The sequence below is a fragment of the Larimichthys crocea genome, chromosome XX (genome assembly GCF_000972845.2).
Source record: "Larimichthys crocea isolate SSNF chromosome XX, L_crocea_2.0, whole genome shotgun sequence".
NCBI lineage: Eukaryota > Metazoa > Chordata > Actinopteri > Sciaenidae > Larimichthys > Larimichthys crocea.
The window spans coordinates 2,131,641-2,146,335 of record NC_040030.1 but is presented as its reverse complement, the minus strand read 5'-3'; the positions used below and the strand labels follow the sequence as shown (position 1 = coordinate 2,146,335).

The following is a 14,695-nucleotide window of genomic DNA, read 5'->3' as shown; positions in this document are numbered from 1 at the left end:
GTGTTTGTACTTTCTCTATCAAAGCCAATTAGTCAGAAATGTGGATAGGAGCGTTCATTTACGCCCACCACGTCAGCTTTTTGCGTCCGACTCCACGTGGTCTGGAGATAAGATTAACTTTATTAATTCTTCAATGGGGAAATTTATCATAGACGATGGGCGACCACTGCCTAATTATGATATAATGTCACATATAATGTATCAAATTGTGATTTTTCAATGTCCCCTTCAGTCCTTTCTGCTCTGTTATTATGTCCATGGTTGCTGCCGTGCCTGGTTGCATAGCCCGCTTGCCCAGCTCCTGTTCTGGCATGACACTGACTCTTCCATAACATTAACACTTACCCAGTGCTCTGAGGTCACAGTCTGGACAGCCAGGCTAACAAACTGAGCCAACATTAGCTAACAGCAGCTATTTTTTTGCTAATTGCTGCTAAAGTTGGCATTAGCTAACATTACCCAATAACAGCTAACACTAGCTAACAGCTGCTATAGTTAGCATTAACATTATTGAACCTTAGCTAACGTTAATTAACAGCAGCTAACATTAACTAACAGCTACTATAATTGGTGTTAACATTATCTAACATTAGTTAACCTTAGCTAACATTAACAAACAGAAGTTATTTTTTTGTTGATTACTGCTACAGTTGGCATTACCTAATAACAGCTAACACTAGCTAACAGCTGCTATAGTTAGCATTAACATTATTCAACCTTAGCTAACACTAGCTAACAGCTGCTGTAGTTGCTGTTAACATTATCTAACATTAGCTAATGTTAGTTAACCATAGCTAACATTAGCTAATGTTAGTTAACCATAGCTAACATTAGCTAACTGCTGCTACAGTAGCTGTTAACATTATCTAACATTAGCTAATGTTAGTTAACCGTAGCTAACATAGGCTAATGTTAGTTAACCATAGCTAACATAGGCTAATGTTAGTTAACCGTAGCTAACATTAGCTAATGTTAGTTAACCATAGCTAACATAGGCTAATGTTAGTTAACCATAGCTAACATTAGCTAATGTTAGTTAACCAAAGCTAACATTAGCTAACAGCTGCTACAGTAGCTGTTAACATTATCTAACATTAGCTAATGTCAGTTAACCATAGCTAACATTAGCTAACAGCTGCTACAGTTGCCGTTAACATTATCCAACATGAGCTAACAGCTGCTACAGTTGGCGTTATCTAACATCGGCTAATATTAAATGTATATTTATATTATATTTACTGTTTATAATGTAATTAATAATGTAATAATGTAATAAAATATGATCCAGTTTCACCAAAATCAGTGAAATAGTCGGTGTTGTGCGACTTAGTGCCATGAAGTGTTACGAACTAGTTACAAAGTTACATAGTGTGATGATTTAATGTGTGTTATTTTATGGCAGAAAAGCTTCTTTAAAGTTATTCACACTGTTGTTTTACAGTTTTTCTCCGTTGGTTTGGTTAATTTCTTGAAACAGAAATTACATCCTCAACACAAACTACATGGACAAACCTCCAAACCACTGTTCACAACAGAATTGTATTACTCATTTATTTCATCACAATTTAAATGTCTTAGTACATCTTTGCAAACGATTGATAAACTGATTGATTCTCAATGGTTGTTCTCTCCAAAACATGTCAGCATCATTTCATTCTATAAGTCATCACATGCAAAATAGTCTTAATTGTCAAAATTAGTCAACATAATCATATAAACATAATATCATGAATACTGTATTTATTTACAGCACTGTAGGCTACATATAATTTTCCTTGTTTTTGTTTATTTGTTTATATAACAGTATATTATGCTTTATACATTTTCTTTTTGATATGGAGGTTACTTTATGTGTGCACCACTCCTGTTTTTTATTTTTCCAGTTTGATACACAATTGTATTCTCTTAACTAGACAAAAAAAAAAACTGTAGTACAGTAACCATTGTGAATGAAGGGATATGATCCTCTGCCATGGTGACACAACATCTAAACATCTCTCACACCTCTGCCCATGTTCCTTTAAGTCAGAGAGAAATGTGGAGGAGAGGCGGAGCCGCCGCTGCTGTCACTACACAACCTCTCCGTCCCCTCTGTTAGAAATAGATGTGCGGGGCCGAGAGAGCGGGGCAGCGGGCTCACACTGCGGGGAAATGAAACACGCTGCAGGTCCCGAAGCAGCAGACGAGCTGAGCTTCTTCATCTCTCAGCGGGACATCACGCACCGTGCGGGATCATGTTGTTTCTTCTCTCGCCGTCTTCTTGGATCACAGCTGAGTGAAAGAGAAAGTCCACACTGGATTTGAACCTACGCACTTGTCTTATTGTGTTTTTTTTTTATTGTTGCTGCTGCTTGCACCGTGGATGAAGATCTTTGCACACTTGATGTTTGAATAACTCTTCATCTTCTATTTGGATTAATCCTCCAACAAGTAGACATGCTGGTTTTATTTGTAATCAGCGTTGCCGTGCTGTCAGATGCAGGTTAGTATTTATTTATTAACATTAAACATCCTTATTTTATTTTATTTTGTTAAAGAAGTGTGCAGCAATGAGCTGCTGCTGCTCAGCACAATGCAGAACTCGGCTTACATTTTTACGCAATTAAAATCTGACTGGAAGCGACTTTTCTTTGTATTTCTGACACTTAAATCCACATAAATTAAAAAGTTTAAGAGTTTATTTAAAAGCATCAACCCAATGATAAACTCCACTTTCTATATTAGGCTGCAGGAGGCACAGAACAGCAGGACACATGCTCAAATATCATTGTTGTTTAAATGCCTCAGGTTTAGATGGAAGTTTGGTATCAAAGGCATAAAAGTTGAGATTTATGTTTGAATTAATTTAACAAATATAGTTTAATTTACTCTTAATGATCAGTTCACATACACGTGAGAGTAAAGATGAATTGTCATAGAGAGTTATGTAGTTGCCTCCAGTGCAAAGGTTGATTAAACCAGGCTGTCTGTGACACGGAAAAACAACACAAACTCCAACTTTTTAAAAGATAATATATCCACACTGGAAGATGACACTGTGGCCCTCAGGGGTGGGTTTTTTTTTTCTTTCTGAATGCATCCTCTCCCTGAGCTGCCAAACCTTTATCTGTGGTAAGAGTCCACGCCGGCTGCTGGCTGCAGGTGCACAATGCCCCTATTATACATTTTGTTGCATAACATTTCAGATTTGAGGTAAATCACTTGACTCATGTGCACACAAACAGACACTGAGTCACTTCACGAAACATCTCCAAGCATCCAAACCTGCCTAGAAAGTGATTTCCAGGGACAAGGTGATGTGTTGATGCTGACTAACAAGATGTTTTTGTTGTTTTTTTGGTCAAATTTGACAAAATTATTGATATTTTATTGTTATTTTTGTTTGATTTTGGCCTTTAAGATAAGTTTTTAACCAAACTCGACATGAATTTATTCTGGGAACGTCACCAACTGTATATACAGTATATATATGAGCATATCTCTGTTGAAAGTTGCTGCATCGCCTTCAGATATCACCTGAACTCATACTCCCATATTCAGGATTTTTGGGTGGAAGTTGGATTTGGACACCCACAAACAAAAGAAAGGGGTCCCACAGACAGAAATTGTTGAATGTTGTAACATATTTTACTGAAATGGATCTCAAATAAGCCACTAACACTCCTAAACTGATGTACCGGTGGAGGAAAACTTCTCATATATGGACCCCATCCCTTGATTATGTAGGATGTAGAATATCTAATATGTTCTTGAAGGTGTAGTCCGGCCCCTTCCTCTAAAAATCAGCAAAGACGTGGACCTGAGGTGGGCTGAATGATGCCTGGTTGCTCAAACAAGCCACCTATAGCAGCACCTACCTGTCAATCAGAGGGCCCACGCTGTTAATTCTGCAAAACCTTCAAACCTTAATATAATCTGAACAGGTGAGGTGTTCAACATTTAAGATATCCCTCCTCCTTTCATCCTACCAAAGAAATAGTCCTGGTGAAACCGCCCTGAGCTGATGTGCCACACCCACACTTCCACTCTTTTTTCCTCTATGAATCTGTTATGTCACCTCAGCACGTTTGCCAAGCACACGTGTAAACGTTTCTTCTCCTCGTCCGTCCTCACAGGTCTGTCGGTGGAGGTGTTTCGTGCAGGCGTGGCCCCCCGCTGTGAGAGCCGAGCCTGCAACCCTCGCATGGGTAACCTGGCCCTGGGTCGCCGGGTCCTGACGCAGACCGTCTGCGGCAACAACGGCACCGAGCTCTACTGCTCTTACTCTGACCCCAACACCAACCTCGCCTGCAGCGCCGCCAAGTGCGCCAAATGCAACGCCGGCCTGCCTCTCCTCTCCCACCTGGCCGGCGGCATGTCCGACTCCTCCTTCCGTCACCCCAACACCTGGTGGCAGTCGGCGGAGGGGGTGGAATCTGAGACTGTGCAGCTTGACCTGGAGGCCGAGTTCTACTTCACGCATCTCATCGTGGTGTTTCGCTCGCCGAGGCCTGCCGCCATGACCCTGGAGCGGTCTCAGGACTTTGGGAGAACGTGGAAGATGCTGCAGTACTACGCCAGCAACTGCAGCGCCGCCTTCGGGCTGGAGGAGGGAAAGGCAGGCGGCGGACAAGACGGCGCCAGCTGCACCTCCAAATACTCTGCCGCTTATCCCTGTAACCGTGGAGAGGTGAGGACGTTAAAGTGTGTCTGAAGCTGAGATCACACTGCTTCCAATGATGATAATATGAAAGGTTCCCCTCCGCTTTAGGGAGCATTTTAAGGTCTTTCAGCTCGTTGTTTTGGTTGTGTTGGTTTATTCTCACTGCTCTCCTCAGCATCACTTCGAGCAGCATCAGGCGGCCGCATAAAACATGGATGTTGTATCCATGACAGGTTTATGAAGAGCTGTTGTGAAGCTCAGAGAGGTGAGGTGGGCCGAATGACACCTGGGTGCTCAAACAAGCCACCTGTAACGACGCCACCTGTAACGACACCTACCTGTCAATCAAAGCGTCCACACTCTTAATCCTGCATAACTTTAAGCCTTAATATAATCTGAGCAGGTGAGTTGTATATAAATTCACCCTCAGTACAGTTAAAATTAGCTATAGAGACCAAAACTGTTTTTTGTACCAGGCTGTAAACATGTTTATTTCTGCTGTGAAGTTGGACATTTGAACATGGGGACTTATGGAGACTGACTCACTTCTGGAGCCAGCCTCAAGTGGACGTTTGAGGAACTGCAGCTTTTGGCACTACCGCTTTGGCTTCACTTCACAGCCACAAAGGTTCTTGGTTCTTGTTGTTAAAGTTGTCGTACCACCCTCAACGGGACAAAACAATCAGCTGATAAAACAAAATAACAGAAACGGTAGCAGTTTTTAGTGTCACGTAAAGTCATATTTCTCGCGGATCACTTTGTCTTTTTCTCTTCACAATCCGCGACTACCTGCCAGAAGTGCTTCAAATAATCAGATTTGGATCAAGCTGCTGGTTGAATTCCAGCCGTTTCTCCCAGTCCAAACACAGACAGACGGCTCAGGGAGCAGGTTAACGCAGGTGGAGAGGAGGGTGGATGAACACCTGCAGTGAGACGCTCGAGGGGCTGACAAAGAGCTTCCTGCTTTTTAAAAAAATATTTTTTTACTGTCTTACTCTACGAATCAATTACTAACAAAAACACGCCGAGGTATGACAGGGAAACCATGCCACAGACGAGAAACAAATGATTTAAAACACACCTTTTTGTCATGCGGCGTCGTCAGCACGTCAAGCTGAAGGAAAGCAGAGCACAGCCAGGTGGGGGGGAGGGGGGGGGGCTTTGTGAGCGAGTGTGTGTGCATGAGTGAGTGTTTAACAGGCGTACTTTGACTGTAGCACGAGAGGGCTTCCTGAAGTCCATTGATGTTTAATTGAAGCAGTGTGTGTGTGTGTCGGGAGCTGCTCTGCAGATGTGTGCGGAGGCGCATGCCAAGTGTGGTGCTGCTGTGGACTCCCTGCAGTGCTCTTATATCACGTAATGTGTGTTTACGTCCTCTTCTGACGGGCTGCGACTCCCTCCGCCAGGTGCTATGAGATTATTCTGCAGCCGCGTCGTAAATCTTTCTTTATGAACTCCCGCTGTGTTTTCTTTGAACGTGTTTATGGTTTATTGTGCGTGTAAGAAAAGAGAAGTTTGCATTTATTACACCATCCTCTCGCTCATCCTTCATGCATGAATGTGCGAAAAAACCTCTTTCGCTTTCCGTGCTTCACACTTTGGTTTCCATTCGTCTCAGCCACCTGTGCTTGGAGCACGACCTTCGCCCCCTTTGACCTTTTAAACCCGTGACCCAGAGGTTAAAGGAGATCAAGTAGCGCTCTGACAGACCAGCTGCTGCTGCTGTTCACACTTTATCTCCTCCTGTAAAACAACCCGGGCAAGGTGATGATAACTACACACAATTATGAAGACTTACATACATCTCCAAACGTCCAAACCGGCTTAGAGAGTAGTCTCCAGAGTCAAAGTGGTGCATTGAATGCCGACTGACGAGATCTTTTTATTGTTTTTTGGTCATGTTTTAGTCTTTGTTATTGTAATTTATGTTTGGATATGCATTGTAAAATAAGTTTAAAACCTGGACGTCTTGAGGTAAAAGGAACAGCCCTCACTTATATCTAGTGGTATTTAGCCCAGCAGATTGTTGATCATTTCTAAAAGAACGTTGCCACGAGTTTCTTTTGCTGGATATTTTCCAAAGGGTTAAGCTTTTTAGCGTCTTGTGGCCTTCGTCAGCGGATAGAGTCGGCTCAGTTGAATGAATATGAACATGGAAATGAAGCTCAGATTGTTGCTCAACATAATTAATGATCAATTAAAAGAGGCGCTCTGGTAGCTCAATTCCCTGTCTGTCTTCAAAAATAGAGGCATTTGCTTTTCTCTGTGTTATATAATTGCAAATGAAATATCTTTTGATTTGTTCAGACAAAAGAAGCCATCGCCTCAGACTCCTCTCCTCATTTAACAGTATATTATATAGACTAATTAATGTGTTGATTACCTAAAGAAGTACTATATAGCTGCAACCTCCGTGGCTGTGAAGTCAGTGTGTAAGAGCTAAAAACTGCAGTTCCTCAAACGTCCACTTGAGGCTGGCTCCAGAAGTGAGTCAGTCTCCATAAGTCCCCATGTTCAAATGTCCAACTTCACAGCAGAAATAAACATGTTTACAGCCTGGTACAAAAAACAGTTTTGGTCTCTGTAGCTCATGACAACTGTACTGACACAATCACACTAGACTTGTGCGATTTGACCCTTAAAGCTGAGGTAGTTTCTCTAGAAAACGATCTATTCCCGAAGAAGACTGACTAACGAACTAACACCTATGGATGACGTCACGGATACGCAGTCCATTCTTTATACTGTCAGTGGTTGCAGCTGTATTATCGTTTGCAGAATGAAGCATGATTTTTGGCTGGCCTTCCACTGCTTCAAAGTCAAATGAAAGCAAAGTAGATAAGATATTTCACCCTGATTGATTTATATTGTGCGTGTATGTGTGTGCGTGTGTGTGCGTGGGTTTGTTTGTGTGTCTCAGGTTAACAGATGTCTGTAAAGCTTTTTGGGGGTCGCACTGTAGCTGGGAGCGATTACAGTGAACAGGTATTCTCAGCTTTCTGCCTCTCTTCTTTCACCTGCAAACATGAAAGCATGTCATCTCATGCGCTGAAAGCTTTTCGTGTTCACCTGTTATGTGGGGAAAAGGTGCTCTGTGTGTGTGTGTGTGTGTGTGTGTGTGTGTGTGTGTGTGTGTGTAGAGTATGCAGGACTCCTTGTCTTATTTATGAGGTCAGTCGGGCTGGAAGAATGTGAGTGTTTGTTATAGAGACTGACCTCCTTAGGGAAGAGAGAGGCCTAACCACACACACACACACACACACACACACACACTCGTCCATGCCCTTTTAGATAAACACATACAGTCGGGTCTCCGTCTGTCTGCAGGGAAGGAAGTGCCGTTGCTCTGATGGATGTTGGTGCTGTTGGCTAGACACTCACCACCTCCCCCCTCTCTCTCTCCCTCTCTCTCTCTCTCTCTCTCTCTCTCTCTCTCTCTCTCTCTCTCTCTCTCTCCGTCTTTCTCTTTCCATCAATGCCCATTGTGCCTGTTTACCAGATTACAGTCCACAGTGCTTTGATGGAATTACGCCTGTTAAAGCCAGACTTACTTTTATTTTTCAGCCTGAAGTGGAACCATGGCCCTCAGTGAACCCGCCGGCTCAGGACTCAGACAGACACTGAATTAAAATGCGGCTCGTTTGGCCCAAATTTTTTTTTTTCCCATTTTGTCTTGATTGTTTTCAAACTAATGATCAAGGCAACATTGTGCAACTTAGTCTAGTCTGCCATAAAAAGAAATTAAATCATGTTGATGCCACACTGACTTGTAATCAGGTGAATGGTGTCTCTGTTATTCGTACGTCTGTTCTCACACTACGTAACTTTGTGCTCACGAGAAGTACGTAACGCTTTAAAGTCAGACATCACCAATTATTTCACTGATTTTGGTGAAACTGGATCATATTTTATGGGGAAAATGTTTTCTGGTTTTCCCTCTGATGTCCTCCGGCTGCTCCGCCTCAACTCTCTGTGATTTACAGAGTTTATGATGGACAGTGAAGTAAACTGTAGCTGCTGTTAGCTCATGTTAGCTGAGTTTGTTAGCCGGACTGTGAGCTCAGAGCACCGGGGAGTGTTAGTGGTAGAGTTTTGAACCACCGGGAGGAAGAAGAAGAGGAGGTCTTTAAATCCAGAGCGCAGGGCAATGCTGACAGGGACCAGAGCTGGTTTTGTGCTGAAATGGAGTTGGGCAAGTGGGTAATGTAACCGGGCTTGGTAGCCTCCATGCACATAATGACAGAGGAGAAAAGACAGAAGAAGACGTTGACAGAAGTTGTAGAGTTTAAGACAACCTGCTCATCAAAACATCGCTCCATTTGGAAATTCACACTGAATACTTGTGTCCCAAGAAATTAAAGGATTGGATTGATTCAAACTGACTTTCACGTTGCTTTAATGTCCCTGTATATCCAAAGGTTATGTTTGTTGCTGCAGAAGGACACTGTTTACTGTCATTTATAGTGAATGAAATCCTCTTGCAACTCATTTACTGTCATTTATAGTGAATGAAATCCTCTTGCAACTCATAAATGGGAAAAAAAGGGGAAAGGCAACACAAATAAGCAGCTGAATGTGCACAGTAGAGTTTACCAAGGCCCCTTCAGGACTCTTTGGACTCACATTAACATAAACATGGGTGTCATCAGCATATGTGTGAACACTAATATTTTATCTCCAAGTCAAAAGAAAACTATGGGAGCATGATTGTGTCGTAGAAGCTCCAAGAAGGCCTCCTTTCTAAATTTCCGTTTTGTAAACGAAGCCCTGATGTTTGTGTGCATGCCAGTGTGGTTGTGTGTGTGCGCTGGTGTTGCTGTGGTGTCACTGGGCTGTCGCGGGCCTTTTGTCCGGCCCTGAGTTATGTGAAGCTGCATCTCTGTCGCCGTCTTTGTCTGGTCCTGCTCTCCGTGCTCTCCCGCGGACCGGCGCCCCTCGTCCTATTTGTCGTGTTCTCTTAATTGTGGACCACAATGCCGTGACCCTGTGACCTTTTCCAACAACGGGGAAATTAATAGTGCTCCTCCCATCGCACTCTCCGTGGGCCATCCAGCCAATGAGGGAGCTGCGTGGGGGGCTTCGCTTGCATCTCAACCAAAGTTTCAACCAAAGAAAACACTCACAGACTTGAACACACACACTACTCATCCCATGATATCAATGACAGCCAGTGACAAAAACTCACACTTTGTGAAGAGCCACACTGCAAACACACACATTTCTTTCACAGCGAGAGTTGGGGCTAACACCTACATTTTCACCCTGACAACAGCAGCGGTGTTGGTTGCCAGTGGCAGCAGTAGCCATGGCGATGGCAGCCTATAAAGGGATCTTCGATTTGAAAGATGTCCAGGGACCAGACAGGGTGAAGCGAGAGGGAGAAAGAGAGAGGGAGAAAGGTTGGGCACTTATCTAAGGACACCTAGCACCCTTATGGTCACATGAGGACGTAGTCAATGACAGCGGGGTATAAGGTCATAGTTTAGTGCACGTTGATACCAAAACAAACGCCCATTAACATGACAGATGTAGTGACATGAGTGGCATCAATGAGGCTCATTGTGCCACTGAATACGCCAGTCTAATCCCTCTAAATCATGAAGTGGAGCTGCAGGAGAGAACAGCGTCCAATCTTCTCTTTTTACTGTTAAAGTAGACCAAAACCATCAACACCAAAGCCCAGCAAAACAGCAAGGCTGCATCTAACACTCCAAAACTCAAAGAAAAGTTGTTGAACTCTTGGTACAAACGATTTCAACATCACGTATTTTGGATAAACCACAACGTTTTGGACAGTTAGGTATGTCAGATGGTAATTTAGGTCATCAGAGTGCTTAATTTTTATTGCTATTTGGAGTAAACGCCCATTTAAGTCAAACAATTTGATTTGTTGGAGAATTTTTTGCTGAGTAAATGCTCCAGAGTTTTGGGTCAGAGATGTTTTTGCCAAGAAACATCTCCTGAGAAGAGTTTGGCAGCTTGAATGTGGACCGGTCTGTTGACTTTCTGCCTCTTGAAACTCACAAACTTAAAGGATTACTTCAAACCTGCATGGTTCTGCAACTACGCTGCCAATTTCTTACTTCAAATTTATTATTAAGTGACATATCCTGGATAATTCGGAAGACATTTGATCAAATTTACTGTTTGGAAATCAAAACTTTTGAGTCTCTTCAAACCACAAAGAGCCAAGTACAAATAGTCTGAGGTCTGTCTTTTGCCTCTAAAGAAGGTAAAACTTCTAGAACTTCCATAGGTGATTCAAAATATAATCTCTCTCTGACTAACAGGTGATCTACCGTACCCTTCCAAAGTGGGAGTCCCTGGATCCATTTGGCGAGGAGGGCCAGCAGCAGCTGAGGGTGACCAACATCCGAATCCGACTGCTGAAGCATCAGCCGTGTCCGTGCCAGGCCAAAGACCTCGCATCAGCACATGAAGCTCTTCCCACCCAACACTTTGCCATCTATGACCTGATAGTGAAGGGAAGCTGCTTCTGTAACGGACACGCCGAGCAGTGTGTTCCTGCACCGGGGTACCAGCCCATCAGAGACCGGACCAACCATGTGGTAAGAGAGGAGCATCGACTGAGTGTATCAATGAGCGGCATCAAAATAGTACTTTAAAATGTTATGAACTCTTTCTTACATGAGAGTTCAACATTGTCAATGGCAGTTTTTTGGGCTTTTTGGACTTTATTTGACAGAGACGACTTGAAGACTGACAGGAATGTGGGGGGAGAGAGATCGGGAATGACATGTGGGAAAGAGCCACAGGTCGGATTCAAACCCTGGGTCGCCAAGGCAAGGACTCAGCCTTTGTACAAGGGGTGGTTGCTCTATCAACTGAGCTAAACGACACCCCGTAAAAGGCAGTTTTCTTACACCACATTTGGCAATTTAAAGCAACAAAAATTGGTACAAAATTGGTACTTATGATCAAAAGCTAGCGAGTAAGAAGATGATATAAGTATCTCAAGTCTCAATTTACTGCTCACTATAGTGGACACCATTCAGTGTCTATTATATAAGGAGAAGTGAATGAGTGAATGAGGACACGGTCTGCATGTTGTTTGACCTTTTTGTTGTCTTTAATGGCTTGCATGCTCTCCACGTTTGCATTATCCCCATCTGCAGTCGGCAGGAATGTGTAACCCTATCACCCACATGTGTGCACTAATAGAGGATGAGTTAGCATCACTTCAAAGCACCACTAGTGGTCAAAAACTCCACTGGCTCTAATAAAACTTACATTTACATGTAATACTATTGAAATGCTGTCACAACTAAGTTTTAAAGTTATTTCTTGACGCCCTTTTAGTGACATTTTGCAGTGATTTCAGCTGTTGAAAGATCTGAAAAACAAGTGAAAGTTAATATTTTGTTACAAACACTGTTTTGACACGCTGGCATTTCTTTCCTTTCCCATGGGCAGGCTTTTCACTTGTTCTAAGCAGCTCAAGATTATAAGGCTTTATTTACAGACTGAATGGCTTGTTCACTTTGTGTTGGCAGTCGTCTTAATAACAGACTAAAGGAGGGGTGCTGGTGGTGGTGGTGGTGGGAGGATCACCTTTCTCCCTCCTGCTTCCTCTGTTCTTGTGTCTGGTCAGATAAACAGCTGCCTTTCCGCTGATAACCCCCTTGAGAGACGTGGATATTGATTCAACTTGAGGGGTTAATGGTGGTGTTGATGTGTATGCGTGTTGATAAAAGGTGTGATTTTCATGTTTTTCCTGGAGATCAACTATGAGCCGGGCTCCTATCGCATCCATCTCCACAAACAGAAATGCTGGATGACTTTGAAGCCGAGCGTCTGTTCTCCTGCAATCAGCGAGGCTAGACAGGGAAAGTGAGAGCCAACAAGGAGTTTCCTTTACAACTTATATAAGCAGAGGCATTTAGACAGATAAACAATGGTACTACATCAATATGCAGTAAAGCCTGACTGATAATGGATTTTTGATCCTGGTAGTAATATAAATATTTGAGTTTGGTATGATCAGATAACAATATCTGACTGCTCAGCCAGTACTTGTTTTTCTACAAAACAAACATTTCTGACAAGGATCTCTTGTTGCTGTTGTTTTTCTACCATGATATGCACTGAAACTGACATTTTTGCAGTACTGTAACGATGTCACCTCTTTTGAACTACCTCAAATATATCTTTAGTGGACTGAAATGCCATCGAAGCCAATGCAGATACAATATATTTGTGCTAATATAAGGGAACAATACTAGTCAGATGCATGTTGTTTTTTTTTGAAGAATCTAACAATTTGTGTCTTGTACTCTCACACGAAACCCATAAACGTTAACTGTTACATGTAAATATACAGTATTGTCATGAATAGTAGTAGTTGTAATTGTTTTTTATTGGAATTTACAGGCTGACAAGAATAGTAATTTGGGAAAAGCCATGCTAATTAGCAAATTTTTGCATGCTAACACATTAAAATAAGATGGTAAACCTGACGAACTGGTAAATGCATGCTGATGCTAGTGTTTGTTAACAGAACAATATGATCATCATGTAAAAATTCAATATTTCCATTCCCATTAGCCTCAGCTATACTTTGTATTTAGTGTTAATTAGCAAACGTTAGCATGCTAACAAGCTAAACTAAGACGGTGAACATAATAAACATTACTAGTTAAACATTAGCATTTTAGCATTGTCACTGTGAGCATGTTTGGATGCTAATGTTAGAATTTAGCTCAAAGACTGTGTATTGAAATGTATATTATCTAATATAAAGGGACAATAGGACTTAGTTGATGTATTTGTTAAGGAATTTAATTTATTTTATATAGGAAACCTGTAAACGTTAACTGATCCTGTTAGCCATGCTAATTAGCCAATGTTAGCATGCTAACATGCTAAGCTAAGACGGCAAACATAGTAAAACATTACAACTGTTTTTTTTTTTAAGATTCTTTTTTTGGCCTTTTATGCCTTTATTGATAAATTAGCCATCCGATACAGGATTCAAACCGGGGTCAGCTGCAGCGAGGACTATAGCCTCCACACACGGGGCGGCCACTTAACCCACTACGCTACCGACCGCCCCTAACATTACAACTATTAAACATGAGCATGACGCATGTGTGGATTTACTTTGTATTTAGTGTTAATTAGCAAATCTCCAAGCATTTAGCTCAAAGTACAGCCTCACAGAGGTGCTTGCATGACTGTAGACTCTTAGTCTTGTTTGTACAAGAAATAATGTAATGGAAAATATTTTAAGCCCCCCTCTAATGACTGTTTTCATTAGCATCTTTTCTTCTTAGACTATTTCACACCCTATAAGTCATGAAACGATAAAAGAATAGGTTGCCTAAAACTGCATTCTGACAAGCTGCTGAAAACATCCTTTTATCTGTTTTACACTGATACGAAACAGAGAACGTTTTGGTACGATGCATGATAAATGGACAAGACGATTCATGTGTTTTCTTTGCTCATACCAGCAAAAGCTGCTGATAGCCAGTTTATTGGATACAGTCTTTAAATCTTTTAAATATGGCTATTTTCATGCCAGGAAATTCCAAGTAGCTCAATGTGTTTTCATCAGGATTTCTTTCTTTTGAGGCTAGAAAATCCTCTAAAATTGGGGACTATAAAACACCAGGATAATAATAACAGGCCTAGTCTTAATTCTTTCTTGTGTGAAATATAACTTTTTCATCACAAATTTTAGCCCAACTGCACCCGAGATCTAAACTTTTGAACAGTAAATCCTTCTTAACCGTCCTCACAACATTACCTCAGGTCATCGACGTGTCGTTCTAACTATGTGCCATGCGGGAGCGTCCAGTAAACACACAGAAGTTATGTAAATGCCTCTTCCCGCCTATCAGCAGTTTGTTTTGTGTCTTGGTTTCGACCCAGAGCCACCAATTCTGGCAAAACCCAAACAAGCAGAGCAGCTCAAGATGGGAGATGAGGGCAGAGATTACTGATCACTCAAGGAACGAAGGGCGTGTGCAGTGGTGGTATTCAGTATTCAGATGCTTTAAAAGTAACTAAAAAAGTGAAAGTACTTCACTA

General features: G+C 42.1%; 1 protein-coding gene across 3 annotated transcripts in view; it reads left to right on the top strand.

The window, feature by feature from the left end:
• The first annotated feature begins 2,050 nt into the window (after positions 1-2,050).
• ntn4 (netrin 4) overlaps positions 2,051-14,695 on the top strand; it is a 50,500-nt gene continuing 37,855 nt past the window's right edge. For all 3 annotated transcript variants that reach the window (XR_003464315.1, XR_003464316.1, XM_019278445.2), the window contains exons 1-3: positions 2,051-2,482; positions 4,116-4,669; positions 10,933-11,211. Coding sequence is in view for 1 of the 3 variants with exons in the window: in XM_019278445.2 (XP_019133990.1) it covers positions 2,437-2,482; positions 4,116-4,669; positions 10,933-11,211 (879 nt within the window). In the remaining 2 variants the exon portion in view is untranslated. The remainder of the gene's footprint in view (positions 2,483-4,115; positions 4,670-10,932; positions 11,212-14,695) is intronic.